This window comes from Colias croceus, chromosome 6 (genome assembly GCF_905220415.1).
Source record: "Colias croceus chromosome 6, ilColCroc2.1".
Classification (NCBI taxonomy): Eukaryota; Metazoa; Arthropoda; class Insecta; order Lepidoptera; family Pieridae; genus Colias; species Colias croceus.
The window spans coordinates 6,404,056-6,423,369 of NC_059542.1; the positions used below are offsets into that span (position 1 = coordinate 6,404,056).

Consider the following 19,314-nt stretch of genomic DNA (forward strand, 5'->3'; position numbering starts at 1 on the left):
TAGATGTTTAAAACACTACTCCCAAAGAACACAGCCCTTATAACGCATTAAGACATTTGAATTCAATTTTGGGTAAGAACAACCGATATTGTTGCTAAATTAATGTAAATAGACTGACACTGATTATTTAAAATTAGTATATGTATATGAAAAAAAATTGCTAATTTTAGTCAATAGTTTATAGTTCTACTAGAAGAAATGAATATCTATCCTTATATGATGGAAACTTTGATAACTTCTATAAGATTCCACCTTAGTGAGAAAAGTTAACATTTTCAATCAAAATAATTTTTATTTTTACTTAGAGACCTTAAAATTAGCATAATTCTTCCATTTACAATATCACAAAATTTTTAGATTTTAAAATATTTGATGCAATATTAAATATCCAATAATCGAGAAGTAAAGTTAATTTAATTTTATATTTATTTATTGTACTTTAAATAATTGGATTACTAATAATTAGGTATGCTTTTTGTTGTTTTTATTTTTTATACATTACAGAATTTTCACGATTTCATTTTTATAATATTATGTTTGTTTGGATATACATATATATCAGATATCGTAAATTTTTGTTCATATAAGGCATATATGATATATTCTGTTTTCATTTTCATGTTTTTAAAATGCAATGTAACTTAAATATTTCGTCATGTAAATCTATACCATACATTTGACTATAAAGATAAGTATTTCTTTCGTTTAAGAAAACGAACTAATATATGATTCATCAAATATTATAATTAGCTATCATCATTCTGCATCCGTTTCAATTCGTGATTTCATGTGATAATTTAAACGTTTTAATATACGGTGTATGTTCTTTTAAAAAATAAATAAAGAATGAATTTAATCTGTAACATATTATTATTATTAACACTGACTCGTTTGTTTGAAAAAATTGATAATTTCCACATAATTTCTTATGTATAAATTATCTTATAAAATATCTAATTAGATAAATTTTGTGAGATTTAGGTATTGTCAGTCGGTCATGAACTGGCCGCTGTACATAAACCCAGCATCTTTAATATGCATAATGATATTATTTTAATTTGATTTATGCACCTTTGTCACGCTATGAATAAAACTTTTCACACAGGCAATATCGTAACCAATGAGGTTAATCCCAGGTGCGATTATTGCCAGTTGAAAATTTAACCAATACTTGCATGTCTTTATTACCATCAATACAGAGAAAAAACATATACAACACTAAACTAAATATGTACTGGAACAGATTGGTACAAGTTCTTCGCTCGTCACTAAGCGGTGTTTAAGTGGGTCTTGAATGGTTTCAGGAAGAATATTCCATAGTTACGTGGTTTGAGTGAAACTGATAGGGTGAAAAGAGGTGCATAGGAGAAGGAGGTCCGAGAGACGAAGGGAAATGGAACAATGTGAGTTTAAATAATTGAACTCCTCTAAAAGCCATCTTAATGTTTAGGGTTAAAGAGCAAATAAACAACAACAGTTGAAAATAGCGATCCTCCTTTAACCATTTGCCAGTATCTTTAAAAAAAGTCAATAACCGTCGGCAATATGTTGCAAGAGCATTAGACTTTGTTGTAAACAACAAATATAGACATTGATTTAAACATTCATAATGTTTTTTTGTTCTTTCTCTATAGCGTTAACTGATTAATGGATTCGGGAATATTTGTTAATTATAAGTAATCATAGCATAGGATTGACTTTTTATTTAAAAAATATGGCGCATATTTAAATGTTTTAAATGAAAGTATAGGTAAATGAAAGTATAGGGAAGCTTTGTGATTCAGGAATTCTGGTTATTAATGAGGTTAGCTTGATTATGTAATAAACATTTGCATGCATAACATGGAGAAAGAATAAACCAGGTCTTCACGAAGGTAACGATTGATTTATTAAGCTACCCTGCCTGAGTTAGCGTAACTCATAGCACGCATAATATTATGTAAATAACAAAATAAGCTTAGGTACTATACTTTAGATTTCAAAATAGTACGTTAAAGTTTATTTCTACATTTTTCTTCAGTTTTCTACATTACATTCATAATACGTACTTCTATATAGCGCGTTTGCTCAAGTTAGTTATCTAGCGCGTTGAAAACTAGAACAGAACAACAAATTTATGTACTGTCTGCATGAATGTACTTAGCTTTCAGGTTAAGAATATGTTTTTAAATGAAATAAATTGATTATTGTAAATTGGATTGGTCTTTAATTTTCTAGCATTACAGAGTCAAATTTTAAAGTTCGACCCGAGTGAATCTACGGGTGGAAGTACGAGATAAGTAATAATTTATTAAATATCAACAATAATATACCAACAAAAGTCTCATGAATTTAATTTAGGTACATGCAAATTTGATGACAAAAGTAACTAATACAAAAAAAATATATGATGATCTACCTGATGGAGACCCATATATGTATGTTTGTAACATATTCAAAAAAACAAGATGTGATATAATATAATTTATTCCTCATAGTTTTATCGCTCGTAAATTCCACCTTAAACTATGAAAGCAAGGTATTTATAAACAAGACAAATAAACATAATATTATTTTATGTAATATCGTCCAATTAATTCACACCTTATATTCGCGTTATTTACAATTATAAATTTGCCATTTGAATGCTAATTCTTTCATTTTACTTATATGTACAACTATTGTACGGTGCATAAATTTAAAAGGTGTGTGTGTAAAACTCAGCGTGACTTAAGTAATTTAAAAAATATAGTTTTTATAACTTTTATAAAACACTAATAATTAATAATGTTATGATAATCGTTATTTTAATTGGCTATTTAATGATGGAAAATTGAAATAAAACTAGCTGAGTAACAATTTATATTTTATTAAATACATTGAGATATATTAATACTCTTTTCAAAGGTACATATAGCATTTTCGTCTTGTTTTTATTTAGAATAAATAAATTATCCTAAGGCAAATGTCTGCCTGAGGGGTGGAATCCGTTTTCGTCAGCGGTATAATCAACTCGGTATGTTAGTCCATTGTCGCCTACGTATTCATAGAAGCCATTTACTTTGGGTACTCCATTTGAATCGAATCTAGCGACCTCGTCAACAGATATACCATTCTCTGTTTGGTAATTGTAACGATATCCATTTTCGAAATCATCTCTCTGCTGGTTAAGGATCCTGGAATTTACTGCACCGAGGTATTTACCGTTAGCATAAGAAGGTGCATATTTGACGTAAGGCTCAAAAGGCACAACGAAGCGTGTTACGGGAACTACGGGTGCCTGAGTAGTGGCATAAACTGGAGTTGGGGAGGTTCTAGAATGAAAAAGAACTTCATCTGATTATGCATACTCAATACTCATATTACTTTCAAATGATACGCCTTATGGGAAATATAAATAAATATTTACGTCTATTTCTTTGCTAATTCTCCATTAAAGGCGACACATAATAATTATATAATATGTAGCATAGTATAATAGCGTGAATATAAATGGAATAAATAAGTGTAAATTTAAATATTTGAATTTTATTGCTCACCTATAAGCAAAAGGCGCCACCAATTCCTGGTTCAGACTTATAAATTTGTTATAAAGCTGGTTGGTTGGTTTCTGGCTGGCTCGGTTTTGAATATTGATCCCCTTCAAGTTATTATTATATTTTCCGTGGTACTGGCCATCATCCGTATGTACATATTTGCTCCCTGTCTGGTAGTATTCGGGATGGTATTTACCGTCGTCGTAGTTGACCGCGAATGTGCCGCTTAGAACAGCTGTAAAAATAATTGCCTGCAAACATTCAAACATTATTATTTGGTTGGCTTGATTGGTAGTGGCTCTGCATTTCAAGCCAGAGGTCGTAGGTTCGATTCCCACCTGGGACAAATATTCATGTGATGAACATAGATGTTTGCTCTGTATCTATATAAGAATTCATTTAAAATTATAAATTATAATTATATTTAAAATTATAATGTATTAACCATCTGGTTTCCATAACACAAGTAAAAGCTTAGTATGGGATCAGATCGTGGCGTGTGTGAAAATTGTCCTGAAATATTTCTCTATTGTGGTTACTTTTATATTTGCTCACCTAATAGTTAACTCTAATTATAGAATGATAGATTTCTATGTAAAAGATCTGTCATAACTTTAAGTATCAAAAAAAAAGATGTTATATGTAGGTATATGCAATAATTTTAATTTTGCATACGTGTTGATTTATAGATAAAGCCTTCAAAGAAAATCCAGGTGCAAGTATGTATTAACTAGTAACAATAATAGACTGATACTGAAGTAAGCAGCAAAGCAAAGAAGAAGCAAATCATATTTCGCTAGCTGCTCCAAATAAAGAAATTAAAAAGTGTTTTGTTTTTATTTACTGGATTTATTAAGGTATACGGGGTTTATGAGGATTTGTAAAATTCTGTAACAATATAATATTTTTCCTTATCTGTATTCTTCTAGTTCTCAATTAATCTTATTATCTTTAAGAACTTAATACCTAAACTTAGCAAGAAAGAGCCCTTGTAATCTAAAGTTCAAATTAAATTGGTTATTACAAATTTATAAGTAAAGAAAATGGAAAAATCAATACAGTGCGAGTTGGCCTTGCAATTCTGAGGGTTCCAATTTATTTATTTCTCTAAACGATTTTTAATAGCAATATTATGTTTCAAAATATTTAAGAATATATATTATTATTATATAATATATATTATTGTTAAATATCTCTATGTATTTTTATTTGAACTAGAAAACAAAATTGCCATAATTTGAAAATAGATGTCGCTTATGCAATAATGAGCAAAAGTTAGAATAAAATCAAACTTTTTTGTATATTTTGTTGTTATAGCTTACAATACGAATAAAAAACCTATTTTATTAAATTTTACCAATAAAAATTCAAGCTATTACTCCTGTTGGTCTTAGCGTGATGATGATAGCCTTATGAATGTGCTATCTAACACCGAAAGAATTTTTCAAATCAGACCAGTAGTTTCTAAGATTAGCGCGTTCAAACAAACAAAATCTTCAGCTTTATAATATTAGTATAGATTAGTAGTAGTATAGATGAGGAATTTTAAAAGTATAAATTGGAAGGCAGGATTCGAACCCGCGTCTTGAACCACAATCTGTGGGGGTCACTATACCCTGTACAAGTTAGCTTGATATTTTTGACAGAATTTCTTATCGACATAATAGTTCAGGATACATCGCCCATTTTTGCAAGTGACTACTATCAAGCTGATTTTCCGTTTGTGCTTTATTTTGATGAGACACCGAATAATTTCGTGTACGAAACTCTCGATTGTGGTAGCTATAAAATTTTTTGATTTGATGGTTCTCAAATAATTATTACGCAATTGGTAGGACAATATGTCTGTTGAATTATATAAACATTAACTAAGTGAAAACAAAAAAATCAGCTTGTTAGTAATCATTTATGATGACCTCGTTATCGATACACTTTGGAAAGGGGGACTCTTTGAACAAACCATAGATTTTGTAGGACAAATATTTTTTCGAATAATTTAGGTAATTATCTTGAGATTGAACAAAAAAAAATTCAGTTAGTACTAAATATTTGAGAACCATCAAATCAAAATTTTTTATCCTTGTTATCTCTGTTAGCTACCACAATCGAGACTTTCTTACACGAAATTATTGGGCGTCTCATCAAAATAAAGCTACAAACGGAAAATTAGCTTGATAGTAGTCACTTGCAAAAATGGGCGATGTATCCTGAACTATAACTTTGAAATCACGAACATATACTTTTCTTAATTTAATGATTTTAATAGTTGTAAAAATATGAAAAAACACAAAAGTCCATAAAGATTCAATCAAGTTTTTCCGAAAAATAAAAATAAATTATTGCTTCCAATTAAAATTGAAATGGGAACACTGAACATACTAGACATTGTACTGCTTGCATATACCTAGTTATTTACATCGGTCGAATGGATGGGTCAGGAATAACAGGCAGTAACAAATATCGAAAATAAAAAACAGTTTTACTTTAAAATGTTCTTTTTTTTACTCCTGCGTATTTTCTGTTTCCCATCACTAGACCTTTACTCAAAAAGATCAATCTAACATATACAGGGTATAGTGACTGATTATTTTCTATTATTCAAGAAATAAAAAATAAAATAAAATAAATTTCTCAATAATTTATGTTCATTCAGCTAACTTACCACAAAAGACTTCATGATGCTGGATACTTGCGACCAGGATCAAAAGAACAATGGTAGCAAATAGATCGATCGTTTCGGTTTTATACAATCGTAGGAGTCAAAATGGAGTATTTATTAGAAGATCAAATGTTCCATATATGTAGAAAAAGTAATTTACATCTTCTTTTTAGTAAAGTTGACATTGGATGAGTCGTACTTATTTAGATCGATGTTGTGTTGCATAACCAAATGTCGATCAATGGGTAAAAAATAATATTTAATACATAAGTTTCCTTTTATTATACATGACATTCATATTCTATTCTGTTTTCTAACCTATTCACATTATAGTCAATGCGAAAGTGTATTCTGGTTTCACTGTTCTATACGAATCCTGTAAACTAATTTTCTGCTTTAGTGAAGAATTTTAGGTTTATTTTACTCAACTATAATACTACAAAGTTTTGTTATTAAGCACGTATTTTACTTGTGGTATTAAATATATGGACTAATATATAAGCTTAACTTCTAAATAAATATGCCATTGTAAAAACCTAATTTTCGATAAACTCTAGCGCTTAAGTACTAAGACTATATTTTATATGAATTTAAAACTATATTACAAGCATTATAAGTATTCTTAGTGTAACATGGATTATTATCGATCGATCGCTACTTAGCGATAAGGCCACCGTTTGTATATACTTTCCTCTTATATGTTCTTTATGTGTCTCTATTTCGTTTGTGTTTGCAATAATGAATTAAATAAGATGGATTTCAAGTCATTGTTTAAATAATTATATTTATAACTAGCTTCCGCTCGCGACTCCGTCCGCGCGGAAATATTAAGAAAAATAAAGATTTTTTTCCTACGTATTTTCCGGGATAAAAAGTATCCTATTATATGCCCAGGATAATAAGGTATAATTATACCAAGTTTCATCGAAATCGAACCGTTAGTTTTCACGTGATGCCTTCACATACAGACAGACAGACAGACAAAATTTTTTTTAATCACATATTTGGGTTTGGTATCGATCCAGTAACACCCCCTGCTATTTATTTTTTTCAATATTTTCAATGTACAGAATTGACCCTTCTACAGATTTATTATATGTAGGTACCTATAGATTTGGCTCCGGCGATCGGTAGTTTTGCATATTTAAAGAGTAAGAAATCGTTTAAAGATATGAAGATGTTAAGTCCAGTTAGGGTTAAATTTTTCGACAAGTTTTGGATCCCTGAGGGTTCCGTTAAGACCTTACCCTAAAATTGTAGAACTAAGAAGCCTTTAAACATTTTAAAAGAAAATGAAAAAAGGATTTATACTAATAAGAGTGTCTAAAAGCTTATATAGGAACAATTCAAAATAATTAAATATAGTATCTAATAAATTTTGGATACCTTTTTATTTGTATCACCAGAACACAATTTCATTTATGTATATTATATCTATATTATATATTATCTGAAATAGGAGATTTATCAATCTAATAAATATTCTTATTCACTTTCCATATTTGGTAGCCACAGCTATTGTTCGTCAAATCTTTTCACTTAAAGGTTATTATAGAGATACAAATAGAATGTTTTCTTATCTATGTCATAAATTTAAATACAGTAAAGTGGTATATTATATTGATGTATTTATAATTTAGATTTTTTGAATATATGTGTCATTGTGATGTGTCCAGTGTCAGATGTTGCAGTGTAGTGGTCGGTTTTTATAGTTTGTTTCATTATTGAGAGAGTATATTTCGTCCAGAAACGACGACGCGAGACGATATTTACCATTTTATTGCAACTTCTTAATTAATTAATTAATTTTTTTTTTCGTTTCCTCTTTATTTAAAACCAACTTTAAAAAATGAGTAGGTTTTCAATTCAACCGCATATATTTATTTCAAGTATCTGTCACCATTAATAAATTTTTTGATGCTTTTAAATGTAATTTACGTAACGTCATAAGTGTATAACTGTAATAGTGTAAGTTATGCTTCCAACATTTGGAACCACGATTTATTTTCTTGTGTTCATTTTCGTGTTTCAATTTAAATAAGTATTTCGACTAGTAAAGTACTTTAAACCATATTTAAACTTATGTTATAATAGGTTTTGTGTATTCATGTGGTTGTTTAGAAATATTTTTTTTTTTATTGGTTATAGGGAAGCGCTTGACCACAATCTCGCCTGATGTTAAGCTGAGATGTGGTCTAAGATGGAGCGCGCTTCCCTAGAAGGTACCTGTTCACTCGACTACGCTTGAAGACCCCCATATTGTACTCGTCGGGGAACACAGACTCAGGAAGCATGTTCCAGTCCCTCGCGGTTCGGATAAAGAATGTGGAACCGAACCGCTTAGTCCGGGTACATGGAACGTCCACCATATGGCGATGCCTAGAATCTGTGCGCCTCGACGATCGATGGAAGAAATAAACGATTATTTATATCTGATAACATCAAACATGGTATTAACTAGTAAGGACTATAAAATTGAAACAATATTATCATTGAAGAATATTATATTAATGAAAAATCAGTTTAGTAGACAATAATTTATTTTCAGTGTAAATAGTACATTGAATGAAGGTAAAAGGTCTGATACTGTTTAACCATAACTGTATGTTTAACTTTTCACTGTGACAGAGAATCCTCTTAAAATGTTATTTGCATATAATTTATGAAAACTAAAACATGACTAGGTGTTAAAAATAGTTTTGCAATATATTATCCAGATACTTAAAGACTTTCTCTTACCACTTGAAAAAAAAAACCATTTAAACACACAGATCTATACTCATATAAAAATTCACAAGTTGAGAGACTGTAAAAACATTTTAAAATTTAAAGTGATTGGCCAATGGCCATATTTATTAAATAATCAAACGTATTTAAAGGCATTTAATATCAACTTTTCAATAATATGTCGACATCGTTACTTTATCATACAAATATAAATAGGCCAATACGAATCAACACTTCTTGTCTCATTCAAATTTAAACCAACTTATCAAATAAATCTTCTAGAAATATCATTTAATCATAGTAATGCTCTCACACATTTTTTTACAAAATATATTGCAGTGCTATCCTATAAAATATAACTTCACATCTATAAAATTTCCTTTTATTTAACTAGCATAAGAACCATCCTCGGAACTTCAAGGAATATTATAAAAAAAGAATTAACGAAATCGGTTAAGCCGTTCTCAAGTTATGCGCTTACCAACACATTTTGGGATTCATTTTTATATTATAGACTAGCGGTCCGCCCCGGCTTCGCCCGTGGTACATATTTACGTTTTCTCTACATAAGAACCATCCTCGTACTTCAAGGAATATAATAAAAAAAGAATTATCGAAATCAGTTCAGCCGTTCTCGAGTTATGCGCTTACCAACACATTTTGCGATTCATTTTTATATTATAGATTAGTTTAACGATTTGTATCGTTTAATTTTCCTTCATGAATTTTGCTAAAGATATTCAATATATACGTAACACGTCATAATTAAAATAATTAATAACTAGGTTAAAAATCTCCCAGTATATTTTATAATCTTGTGTTCTATTCCTTCATACTTTTATATTATAACCGAATTAGCATACCAATATTAATAAAACAAATATTATAATAATACTTAAATATTTTACTATAATTTAAGATCATTCACATACACATATCACCAGTGAACTGTACAATGTACATAGTACCTATTAAAGCTCAGTTTCTTCAATGACTCTCACGAACACTTCATACTGTAACTTCAGTTTTGTCTTCTGTTTGTTCTGTTTGTTGTCGACTGAACTAAGTAGCTTTGTGCCCTTGAAACTGTACAGTGCTCCTGGATTGTCACCTTCTTCTAACATCATCATAGGTGGATACCTGAAAATGTACGAAGAACATTGTTAGAATTCTATTATATTTATTTACCTTTTTAAGTCTTGAACAGAGAGACATTAAAACAATCGTTTATTATTATTATTAATCTGTTTTTTGTTAAAAATCCATTCCATCTTTATAATAAAGTGACTAGTTATATTGTTATTTTGCTATTGATATTTAGGAACGTATAAAGGAAATATTAAAAAATTACCACCATAAATACCTTAAAATAGTGAAAATTATTTACTTCTAAGTTGCACGGAAACGTTTATAAAATCTAGAATAGCAGAAAACTACGCATGATTACAGTACTACATTACTGTCCAATGAGTTATTTCATTAAAACCTTATGACATTGTGACTTATGAGCCTTTGAACGCGTTTAACTCCTTTATTAGGCGGAATTAATTTATTATCTGTTCATTTAAATATTGGGGCGTTTTGTATATTGTCCTTAGCTATTGTAGGCGAGGCACCAAATACGACTAATGTAACGTATATGTTTGTTTTTTGTCTCGGTTATCATTAAGAATGACTCAATAAACCTAAAATGCCTGTGGCTTATATTTAAGATTAACATTGGATTCTCATGCACTAACTAACTAAAAAGGTCAATATTGACTAAATTTAAATTTATCGGTGTTTTTTACTAATACAGGTCAAACAATAATATTTTTTTTAACCAATTCAATCTGTGAGAATTGTGTTCTTCACTTTTTTCAGACTCACGTGAAGGTAATAAAATTGCTGCGGAATATGTCAAAACGTTGCTGAAGAATTTTGAATTAAGAGAATGAAGAAACGCGCTATTCATTCAATAAAATAGCAGATACAACCAAATGACTGCGACACATATATCAGCTGAATTCGTCAAAACTCAAAATCAGCTTAGGAACTTCGCTTCGTCACAGAATAGAGATACCTTAGAGCCTCTTTTATATGTGCAACATTTTATATTACATGTTGTACATTTTCACTATATTAATCCGTAAGGTTGTAACTAACTTACTATTTAACACTAAAATGGCTGAATGTGTTATTTAAATATTTGCCGTGGGTGTATGTTTGTTTATATTTTTTATTTGTAAAGATTCATCGTCACTGCATCAAAAATAAATGTCATTTTTGTTATTATTATAAAATACCTACAGTACATATATTTTATCGGGGAAGGTTATAGACTGTATATCATCACGCTAAGACCAGCAGGAGCTGAGCAATGCGGGTGAAACCGCAGAGTACGCGGCCTACAGCTAGTGTATAATAATATACTACACAGGAATCTCAAAAGGTTGCTGTCGCGAAGTTAAAAACACATAAAATATAATATATGTTAGTATTGATCTAATGTCTTTTGAATAAGAAAAAACTAATCTTAATAAATCAGAATTACTCGACAGTAAACCACTCAGAAAATTCATTAGAAAAATAAGTTATTCGTTTCATTAAACATTGAATTTTATTTATGAATTCCAAGAACAAAATTAATAAAAATGTTACGTATATATTTTTTACACTCCGTAGTAGTAATAAGAATGAATTCCTTCGTTTATTTCACACATCAATTGGAGAGATATCGATGAACGTTGATTTTGAACACAATTTTAAAGATGTCAATAACTTAAATAATAGATAAGAATAAACGAATTCCATGAAAAATATTGTAAAAAGTATGTTAGCAATAATATTCCTACAAATTTTAATTCTTAGGCCCAAAGCAATAAGGTACATTCGAATAGCAATGTTCATGCGAAACACTAAAAATTTGCTGTGAATAGTGCATCGGCGTCTTTTTTGGAAGTCGGTTTTAAAATCTCATCTGTATAATTTAACTTACGATGATAAAATATTCGTACACAAGAATTTGAAGCTAATAAATGTAAATTATATTTTTATTTTACAAATATTTTGTCCAGATTAATGATATTTGACGAATGTAATTATAATAACTCAGTTTGATTAATTCAATAGCTTTAAAATGTCTTATCAATTTAAGAAATGAAATGGATATCATTGATATTAAGGAAAAGGAAATAGTCTTAAAATTAAGTGTGTTTTATTGCACATTAATGAAAAACTTGTATACCTAATTTTATGGCTACGTGTCATAAACTAAAGATTATTAATAATTTTTTATTGCTTTTCAATATTTTCCATAATTAAAAAATTTGTTTGTATCGAATTTCATAGTCGGATATAGTCTTCTAATGAGTAAGCTTTTTATTCGAAGTATTTTTCTTTATAGGTGAGTAAATCGTAAATTTTTGTTTTCTGTTTTTATTATGTTGCTCTTGTTCATGCAATTGAATTATTTGTATTGTATTTGACAATTAAATATAAACAAAACAAAAACGGCTCTTAAAACTTAACAATGGTTATCTAGAACTAATGTAAAAATTTCAGTAAGTATTCAATGGAGTTACGATAAGAACATATAAGTTATCTCTGAGTTTTTATTTACAGTAAAGTTGGCTAAAAATAACAATTATATTGTTCGAAAAACTAATGATAATTTTGAATACGACTCCTAAATTATATTTTCAGCATTCCCAACGTCACCGATTATCTAGCAGCACTTATAAGACCGCTTTGCTTATAATTACAACAGAAAAAATGAAAATAAAATTAACAGAAATGAAAGCTTGACATAAATATTGCACAATGTGTCATCACAATTGAAGCATAAAAAACAACACATTTCTTTAAACAATATTGATACTTTAATGATTCAAACATTTATTTTAGAGTCTATACCTGTTTGAGGCACGTATCTATTTTTGATTAATTTTTCAAGTAAGATGCATGATAAATCGAATACTGATTAATGACCGTAATATTTTTATCAATTTTGCAATAAATTTAGAAACATTAGAGTTTATTGACTTCAATGATCATTATTAACTGTAATATAAAAAATACATCGGTAATATTTTAGATTGAATCGTGGTATTTCGAACAGGTTATGATATATTGCCTATGTGTCCTCAGAATTCCTAATTCTAAATAAGAATAACTGCACTATTTAATATTAATTATCAATAAGACCTTGAGCAGCGACCTCAAACCGGAACATGGAAAGGTCAATAGGGGGCTAATGAAGTGATTTATTCAGTAGGCTGAAGATCTTCTTATTGGAACCGATCTGGTTTACTTATTTTTTGATTAGAAATACCAATATAATGTATTAGTGATTTTTAGTATATTAATATTGTAAAGGTTAAAGTTTGTAAGTTAGTGAGTTGGTTGTCGATGAGCTTGATAAAAAGTCACCTCTGTAACTACTGAACCGATTTTTTAATTCGTTAACGAAAGCTGAGTGACGGCATTGATTATTAGTATTAATCCCGGACATCACGTGAGTTCCGGGCCCATTGAGTTAATATATTTCAAAGAATGAATACTTACTGTGTAACAACTTCTGCGTCAGTACTGTTTTTGGTCGCTGGATCTATTAAATTGCATTTCATCGCAATTTCAGCATCAGATATTCCCTTATTAAAGATTTCCACATTTGCGGGCTCTATTTCACTGAACACAAGGATGTCGGGTGAAACATATTTGCTTATTAGTTCCTTAATTATCCTATGTATGTAAGGGAATCTGGGTGCGTATATTTGGAAACCAATATAGTCATTCGAATCTCCACGTTCCAAGTGTTTGTATGTTCCGTCAAAAGGATAAACACCCTGTTGGTAGATATATGTATACTTTCCCTCATCACCTGGGACATATTTGCCTTCAGTTGGGGGTCTATAATATTTTCCATCGTCGTATTCGTCGTAAGTTTTAGGTTTATATTTTCCATCATCAAACGGTGAACTTTGAACTGCGGCCCATAATGATACGAGACATACCTGGAAAATCAATCATGTAACTATCAATTTTAATACCCAATTTAAATTAGTTTAAGAATATAACACTATTGCGTAACTCGCCAACGTCAAAGATATAATTAAAACTTTAAATCATTTCACATACATATTTTGTTTCTAAACATTAATATTAAAGTTACCTATACCATATTGTACTTATAAACTGTCATCATAAAAAACATTAATTACTTACGAAATTCCAGACTAGCTTCATTTTAAACATTATTATTTAACGGTTATATAGTTATTGTTGGTTTTTTATTTGCTATTAATAGTTTGTTCGCACCCCGACCCGTACAAGTTGTTTACTCCGCAGGTTATGTTTTGGATCTGAAACTAGATCAGATAATGTGTCATAAGTAAGCAGTATTTTAGCGAGATAACAGCCAATATTCGTCAAAACATATCTTATTCCTCATTGCCTTAATTAACATTTAGATGTATAATAAATTTTGTTCGAGACATACCAAAAGTGGATCAGAATCCTAAAATCAGGTGTGACAAGGTCACGTTAATGAATTAGCATAGATCATGACATTATGCCTCTTAGCGCATGCCTTACGGTACTGTTCACTCACTTGTGCACTCTAATGACAGTCAATGAAAAAGAAATTCAATTCACAAAATACCTACAGCACACAAGTAGCTCCGAGACGACCGACTTATAAGAGAATCGTAATTCTCATATAGAATGCATGTGGATTCACTTCACATCGCTTTGCATAAAATTAATATCACCCATCGTAAAATGCAATAATATGATCACTTAGGCTTTGCATTCTGACGGCCTCACAGTTAACATTTACATAAATATTATTCACTTCAACGGGACTATGTGACATAGAAAATCCTGTTAGCCGTCACCAATTAACTATTTTACTATCTAGACTCTTATCCTTATAAGGTATCTTCGTTTAATATTCACTTACATGAAATATTGATGTGAATCCGGACATCACCTATTTTTTAACATAACATTAGCATCACATTTGTGACATTTAGCAAAAAAATAAAACTGAAATAAAAAGCTACTTAAATGTCAGATCATTATACACGCGTTATACTTAATGAAAATGCCCGGAACAAAATTGACGTGAGGATGCATGTACAACTATCTATTTCACTTAATTTGCTTATTTATATCCTTCTGTTATATCTGCTCCAACTAGTCTGACAACAGTATACTTGTTATGGAATGTATAATTTGACAAGCACTCTGAAGACAACGCTTCGGTATAGCACACAGTTAAGAAATGTTTCTAGAAGCTAAATAGCGTTGAGAGCATATGAAACTCCACTGTTTATTATCGAATTAATCATTCGACACCTTAATAAATTATACGATTCGGATACATTCAACAAATAAATCAAAACAGCAATAATAATATATTTGAGAGCTCTACATTTCTTAATTAACTTGCTATAATTATTTTTTTCGCACAAAAAAAATATACATTATTACTCACGATACGATATTAAAAAAGAAGTAGAGTTAGCACAAAATACGTGAATTTTGTTATTTTTCAACTAATGGACATTATATTGATAATGTCCATTAGTTGAAAAATAACAAGTATTCAGTATGAGTATAACCAAAACAGATCGATTAATGAATTTATACCCGTCACAATGTTATAAGCTACTGTTTTGCCATCTTACGGAAGAATACCGTGTTTTAAACGATTGATGAGTATATAAGTAAAGACTAGTCTTTAAGAATTTACATATCAACCATTTTTATTAAAATTCAATTAATACACACTAACACTAACTTCTACAGTTGACGCCTAAACTGAAAATTTAAAGTTTTTGTCCTATTTACTAATAGATGTAATACATAAATAATACCCAGGCAATTTATTACTTACTTATGTATCTCATAAGGCTCAGGCTCATTTGAGAAAATTATAGTATGAAGACATTTTAACTGTGCGTCTAATCAACAAAGTGGCGAGTAAAACATATTACGGAGAAAAGTCAATCCCTTATATACAAAATTATTGAAACATCTCTGCGCTAAACATAAAACAGGGTACGTTAAAATAAATCCGCTAAAATGTCATTGACCTCTTTAAGGAATTTCACGAAGAATTCGTTTATTGCAGCCTCTTGCATCTTTACAGCCGTACAAATAAAAACTGCTTATTTATGTAATGAATTATTAGAATAATAAATAATAAGAATTTCTTACAAATAAACTTGGAATAACGTCGATGTAACTATTCTCCCACTAAGCATAGTGGGAGAATAGTTACATCGAACAGTTACATCGCCTTTAGCAATAGGCGCGAAGCGGCATTGTAGCAATTCATTCACAAAATTGAAATTATCTAGTACGGTTACGCCTTGGTGCTGTCTAGGGCATGCACCCGGGTTTACCCGGTTCCGAAAAACCCGGGTAAACCCGGGTTTTTTGAAGATCTTGAGAACCGGGTCTGAATAGCTTGAAACCCGGTTCTCCCGGTTCCGACCAAAATATTAAAATATAAAGTATTATTTATATTTTGCTGCAACGTCAGACTCACGTGCATCGCGAATTTTCGTGCCACGCCTCAAGCGTGGCTCTGATTGGTTGTAACCTTAGATGCTATAAGTTTCCTACGGATGTATTACCAAAAAAAATTAGGCTTCAAAAATGACAAAAAATAGGCTACTGAAATATTTTCATTAGATTTGTCGTGAATTTGAAATGCTATTTCATTACTTAATGATCTAAGGTTTCATAATATATTGATCCTGTCATGTTTTTGTTTTTGGTATCAAGCTGAAATTTATATCGAATACTCAAGTCTTCGGTCCCTTGATGCTGTAAAAAAGTCAAACTCACAAGCCAACGCATCAAAAGATACAGACGTAAATGCTGTAAATTTTCGAAAATTTCGACATTCGCATGGGACTCTAAACCGACAGGGTACTCAAGAACACAGAGCCTCTAAATTTGGTAAAAGTAACGTCTTATAACACAGATAAATAAAAAATTGCTAGAAACATATATTTTCAAAGTTACAACAATATAAAAAATAGGTTCGGAGCGCGAGTCCGACTCGCACTTGGCCGGTTTTTTGCTTTACAGTTTACAGTCATGGGCGTAGCTAGCCATGGGCTCAAGGTGGGGCAACAATAAAAAAATAATATGTAACTAGCAACTGTATGTACCCAAAGTCATATCCAGGTCTTCGAACCTCAAATGCCGGTGGCACGGCCGGCGGCTGCGCCGCCGGCATTTGCGAAGGCATTTGCGAAGGCATTTGCGAAGGCATTTGCGAAGGCATTTGCGAAGGAATTTGCGAAGGAATTTGCGAAGGCATTTGCGAAGGCATTTGCGAGGGCATTTGCGAAGGCATTTGCGAGGGCATTTGCGAGGGCATTTGCAAGGGCATTTGCGAAGGCATTTGCGTAGGCATTTGCGCGTGCGCTTGCGTACGCGCCTGCGAACGCGCCTGCGAACGCGCCTGCGAACGCGCCTGCGAACGCGCCTGCGAACGCGCCTGCGAACGCGCCTGCGAACGCGCCTGCGAACGCGCCTGCGAACGCGCCTGCGAACGCGCCTGCGAACGCGCCTGCGAACGCGCCTGCGAACGCGCCTGCGAACGCGCCTGCGAACGCGCCTGCGAACGCGCCTGCGAACGCGCCTGCGAACGCGCCTGCGAACGCGCCTGCGCACGCGCCTGCGAACGCGCCCGCGAACGCGCCTGCGCGAACGCGCTTGCGAACGCGCTTGCGAACGCGCTTGCGAACGCGCTTGCGAACGCGCTTGCGAACGCGCCTGCGAACGCGCTTGCGAACGCGCCTGCGAACGCGCCTGCGAACGCGCCTGCGAACGCGCCTGCGAACGCGCCTGCGAACGCGCCTGCGAACGCGCCTGCGAACGCGCCTGCGAACGCGCCTGCGAACGCGCCTGCGAACGCGCCTGCGAACGCGCCTGCGAACGCGCCTGCGAACGCGCCTGCGAACGCGCCTGCGAACGCGCCTGCGAACGCGCCTGCGAACGCGCCTGCGAACGCGCCTGCGAACGCGCCTGCGAACGCGCCTGCGAACGCGCCTGCGCGAACGCGCTTGCGAACGCGCTTGCGAACGCGCTTGCGAACGCGCTTGCGAACGCGCCTGCGAACGCGCTTGCGAACGCGCCTGCGAACGCGCCTGCGAACGCGCCTGCGAACGCGCCTGCGAACGCGCCTGCGAACGCGCCTGCGAACGCGCCTGCGAACGCGCCTGCGAACGCGCCTGCGAACGCGCCTGCGAACGCGCCTGCGAACGCGCCTGCGAACGCGCCTGCGAACGCGCCTGCGAACGCGCCTGCGAACGCGCCTGCGAACGCGCCTGCGAACGCGCCTGCGAACGCGCCTGCGAACGCGCCTGCGCGAACGCGCTTGCGAACGCGCTTGCGAACGCGCCTGCGAACGCGCCTGCGAACGCGCCTGCGAACGCGCCTGCGAACGCGCCTGCGAACGCGCCTGCGAACGCGCCTGCGAGCGCGCCTGCCAACGCGCCTGCGAACGCGCCTGCGAACGCGCCTGCGAACGCGCTTGCGAACGCGCTTGCGAACGCGCATGCGAACGCTCTTGCGAACGCGCTTGCGAACGCGCTTGCGAACGCGCTTGCGAACGCGCTTGCGAACGCGCTTGCGAACGCGCTTGCGAACGCGCTTGCGAACGCGCTTGCGAACGCGCTTGCGAACGCGCTTGCGAACGCGCTTGCGAACGCGCTTGCGAACGCGCTTGCGAACGCGCTTGCGAACGCGCTTGCGAACGCGCTTGCGAACGCATTTGCGAACGCATTTGCGATGGCATTTGCGATGGCATCTTCTTTACCTTGAAAACTTTTTTATAACACTCACTTTATTCTGTGTAATATTTTCTGAAAGTTTTTTTTTCTAAGGCCCATATTTTTTTGAGTTGTAACTCACGTGACACGTTCTTTAGAACGTGAAACTTAAAACAAAATTGAAATTGGATAAAATAGTGGGGTAACTAACTGTACTACACTCATTTTTCTTACAGCTTATGTAACATAGAAGCCTCAGCTATTTTCTTTTTTCGTGTGTAATTCGTTATTCGAATTATTCTTATTCAAAACACCTTATTGTTCACCTACCACATCACGAAATAGATCCAAAATGTGTCCCTATCTTCAGCCGTTTGGTCGCTGGGCGTATGACAATTATTTGTTAATCAGTCATTGTAGAGGTAAATAATACTAATGTTTTGATCTCATTTTCTGTGTCGACTGTCGACTTTCGAGAATCGAGTGTGAATTTTCTTACGGATATTAAGCTTAGTAGTTAGTACCTGGATAATTCAATTTTTAGATTTAGTTAGGTACCTTCCAGGTCAAAGCCTGGGTGGTGCAAACGCGCCACCCTGCCCCACCGTGGCTACGCCCATGTTTACAGTTAATGAAT

General features: G+C 33.6%; 2 protein-coding genes and 1 non-coding gene across 7 annotated transcripts; 1 reads left to right on the forward strand and 2 right to left on the reverse strand.

Moving 5' to 3' along the window:
- Positions 1-1,091: 1,091 nt before the first annotated feature.
- Positions 1,092-1,232, forward strand: LOC123692931. Its single transcript, XR_006751621.1, has one exon. It is a non-coding gene; the product is annotated as a U4 spliceosomal RNA (small nuclear RNA).
- A 1,600-nt stretch (positions 1,233-2,832) lies between these two features.
- On the reverse strand, positions 2,833-6,192 carry LOC123692665 (larval cuticle protein LCP-30-like). Its single transcript, XM_045637436.1, has 3 exons — positions 6,178-6,192; positions 3,519-3,766; positions 2,833-3,293 (listed from the first exon to the last, which is right to left on the reverse strand). The coding sequence occupies exons 1-3, from the start codon at positions 6,190-6,192 to the stop codon at positions 2,936-2,938; spliced, it is 621 nt and encodes a 206-aa protein (XP_045493392.1). The 3' UTR covers positions 2,833-2,935.
- Positions 6,193-9,784: 3,592 nt separating this feature from the next.
- LOC123692295 lies at positions 9,785-16,133 on the reverse strand. 5 transcript variants are annotated; one of them, XM_045637025.1, is made up of 4 exons: positions 15,981-16,133; positions 14,107-14,249; positions 13,447-13,895; positions 9,785-10,041 (listed from the first exon to the last, which is right to left on the reverse strand). In XM_045637025.1, exons 2-4 carry the CDS (start codon positions 14,134-14,136, stop codon positions 9,873-9,875), a joined length of 648 nt encoding a protein of 215 aa, XP_045492981.1. In that variant the 5' UTR covers positions 14,137-14,249; positions 15,981-16,133; the 3' UTR covers positions 9,785-9,872. The 5 variants fall into 5 exon arrangements, with proteins under 5 accessions (XP_045492981.1, XP_045492982.1, XP_045492979.1 ...); XM_045637026.1 differs by lacking the exon at positions 15,981-16,133 and adding an exon at positions 15,782-15,848; XM_045637023.1 differs by lacking the exon at positions 15,981-16,133 and adding an exon at positions 14,843-15,166.
- Positions 16,134-19,314: the final 3,181 nt, after the last annotated feature.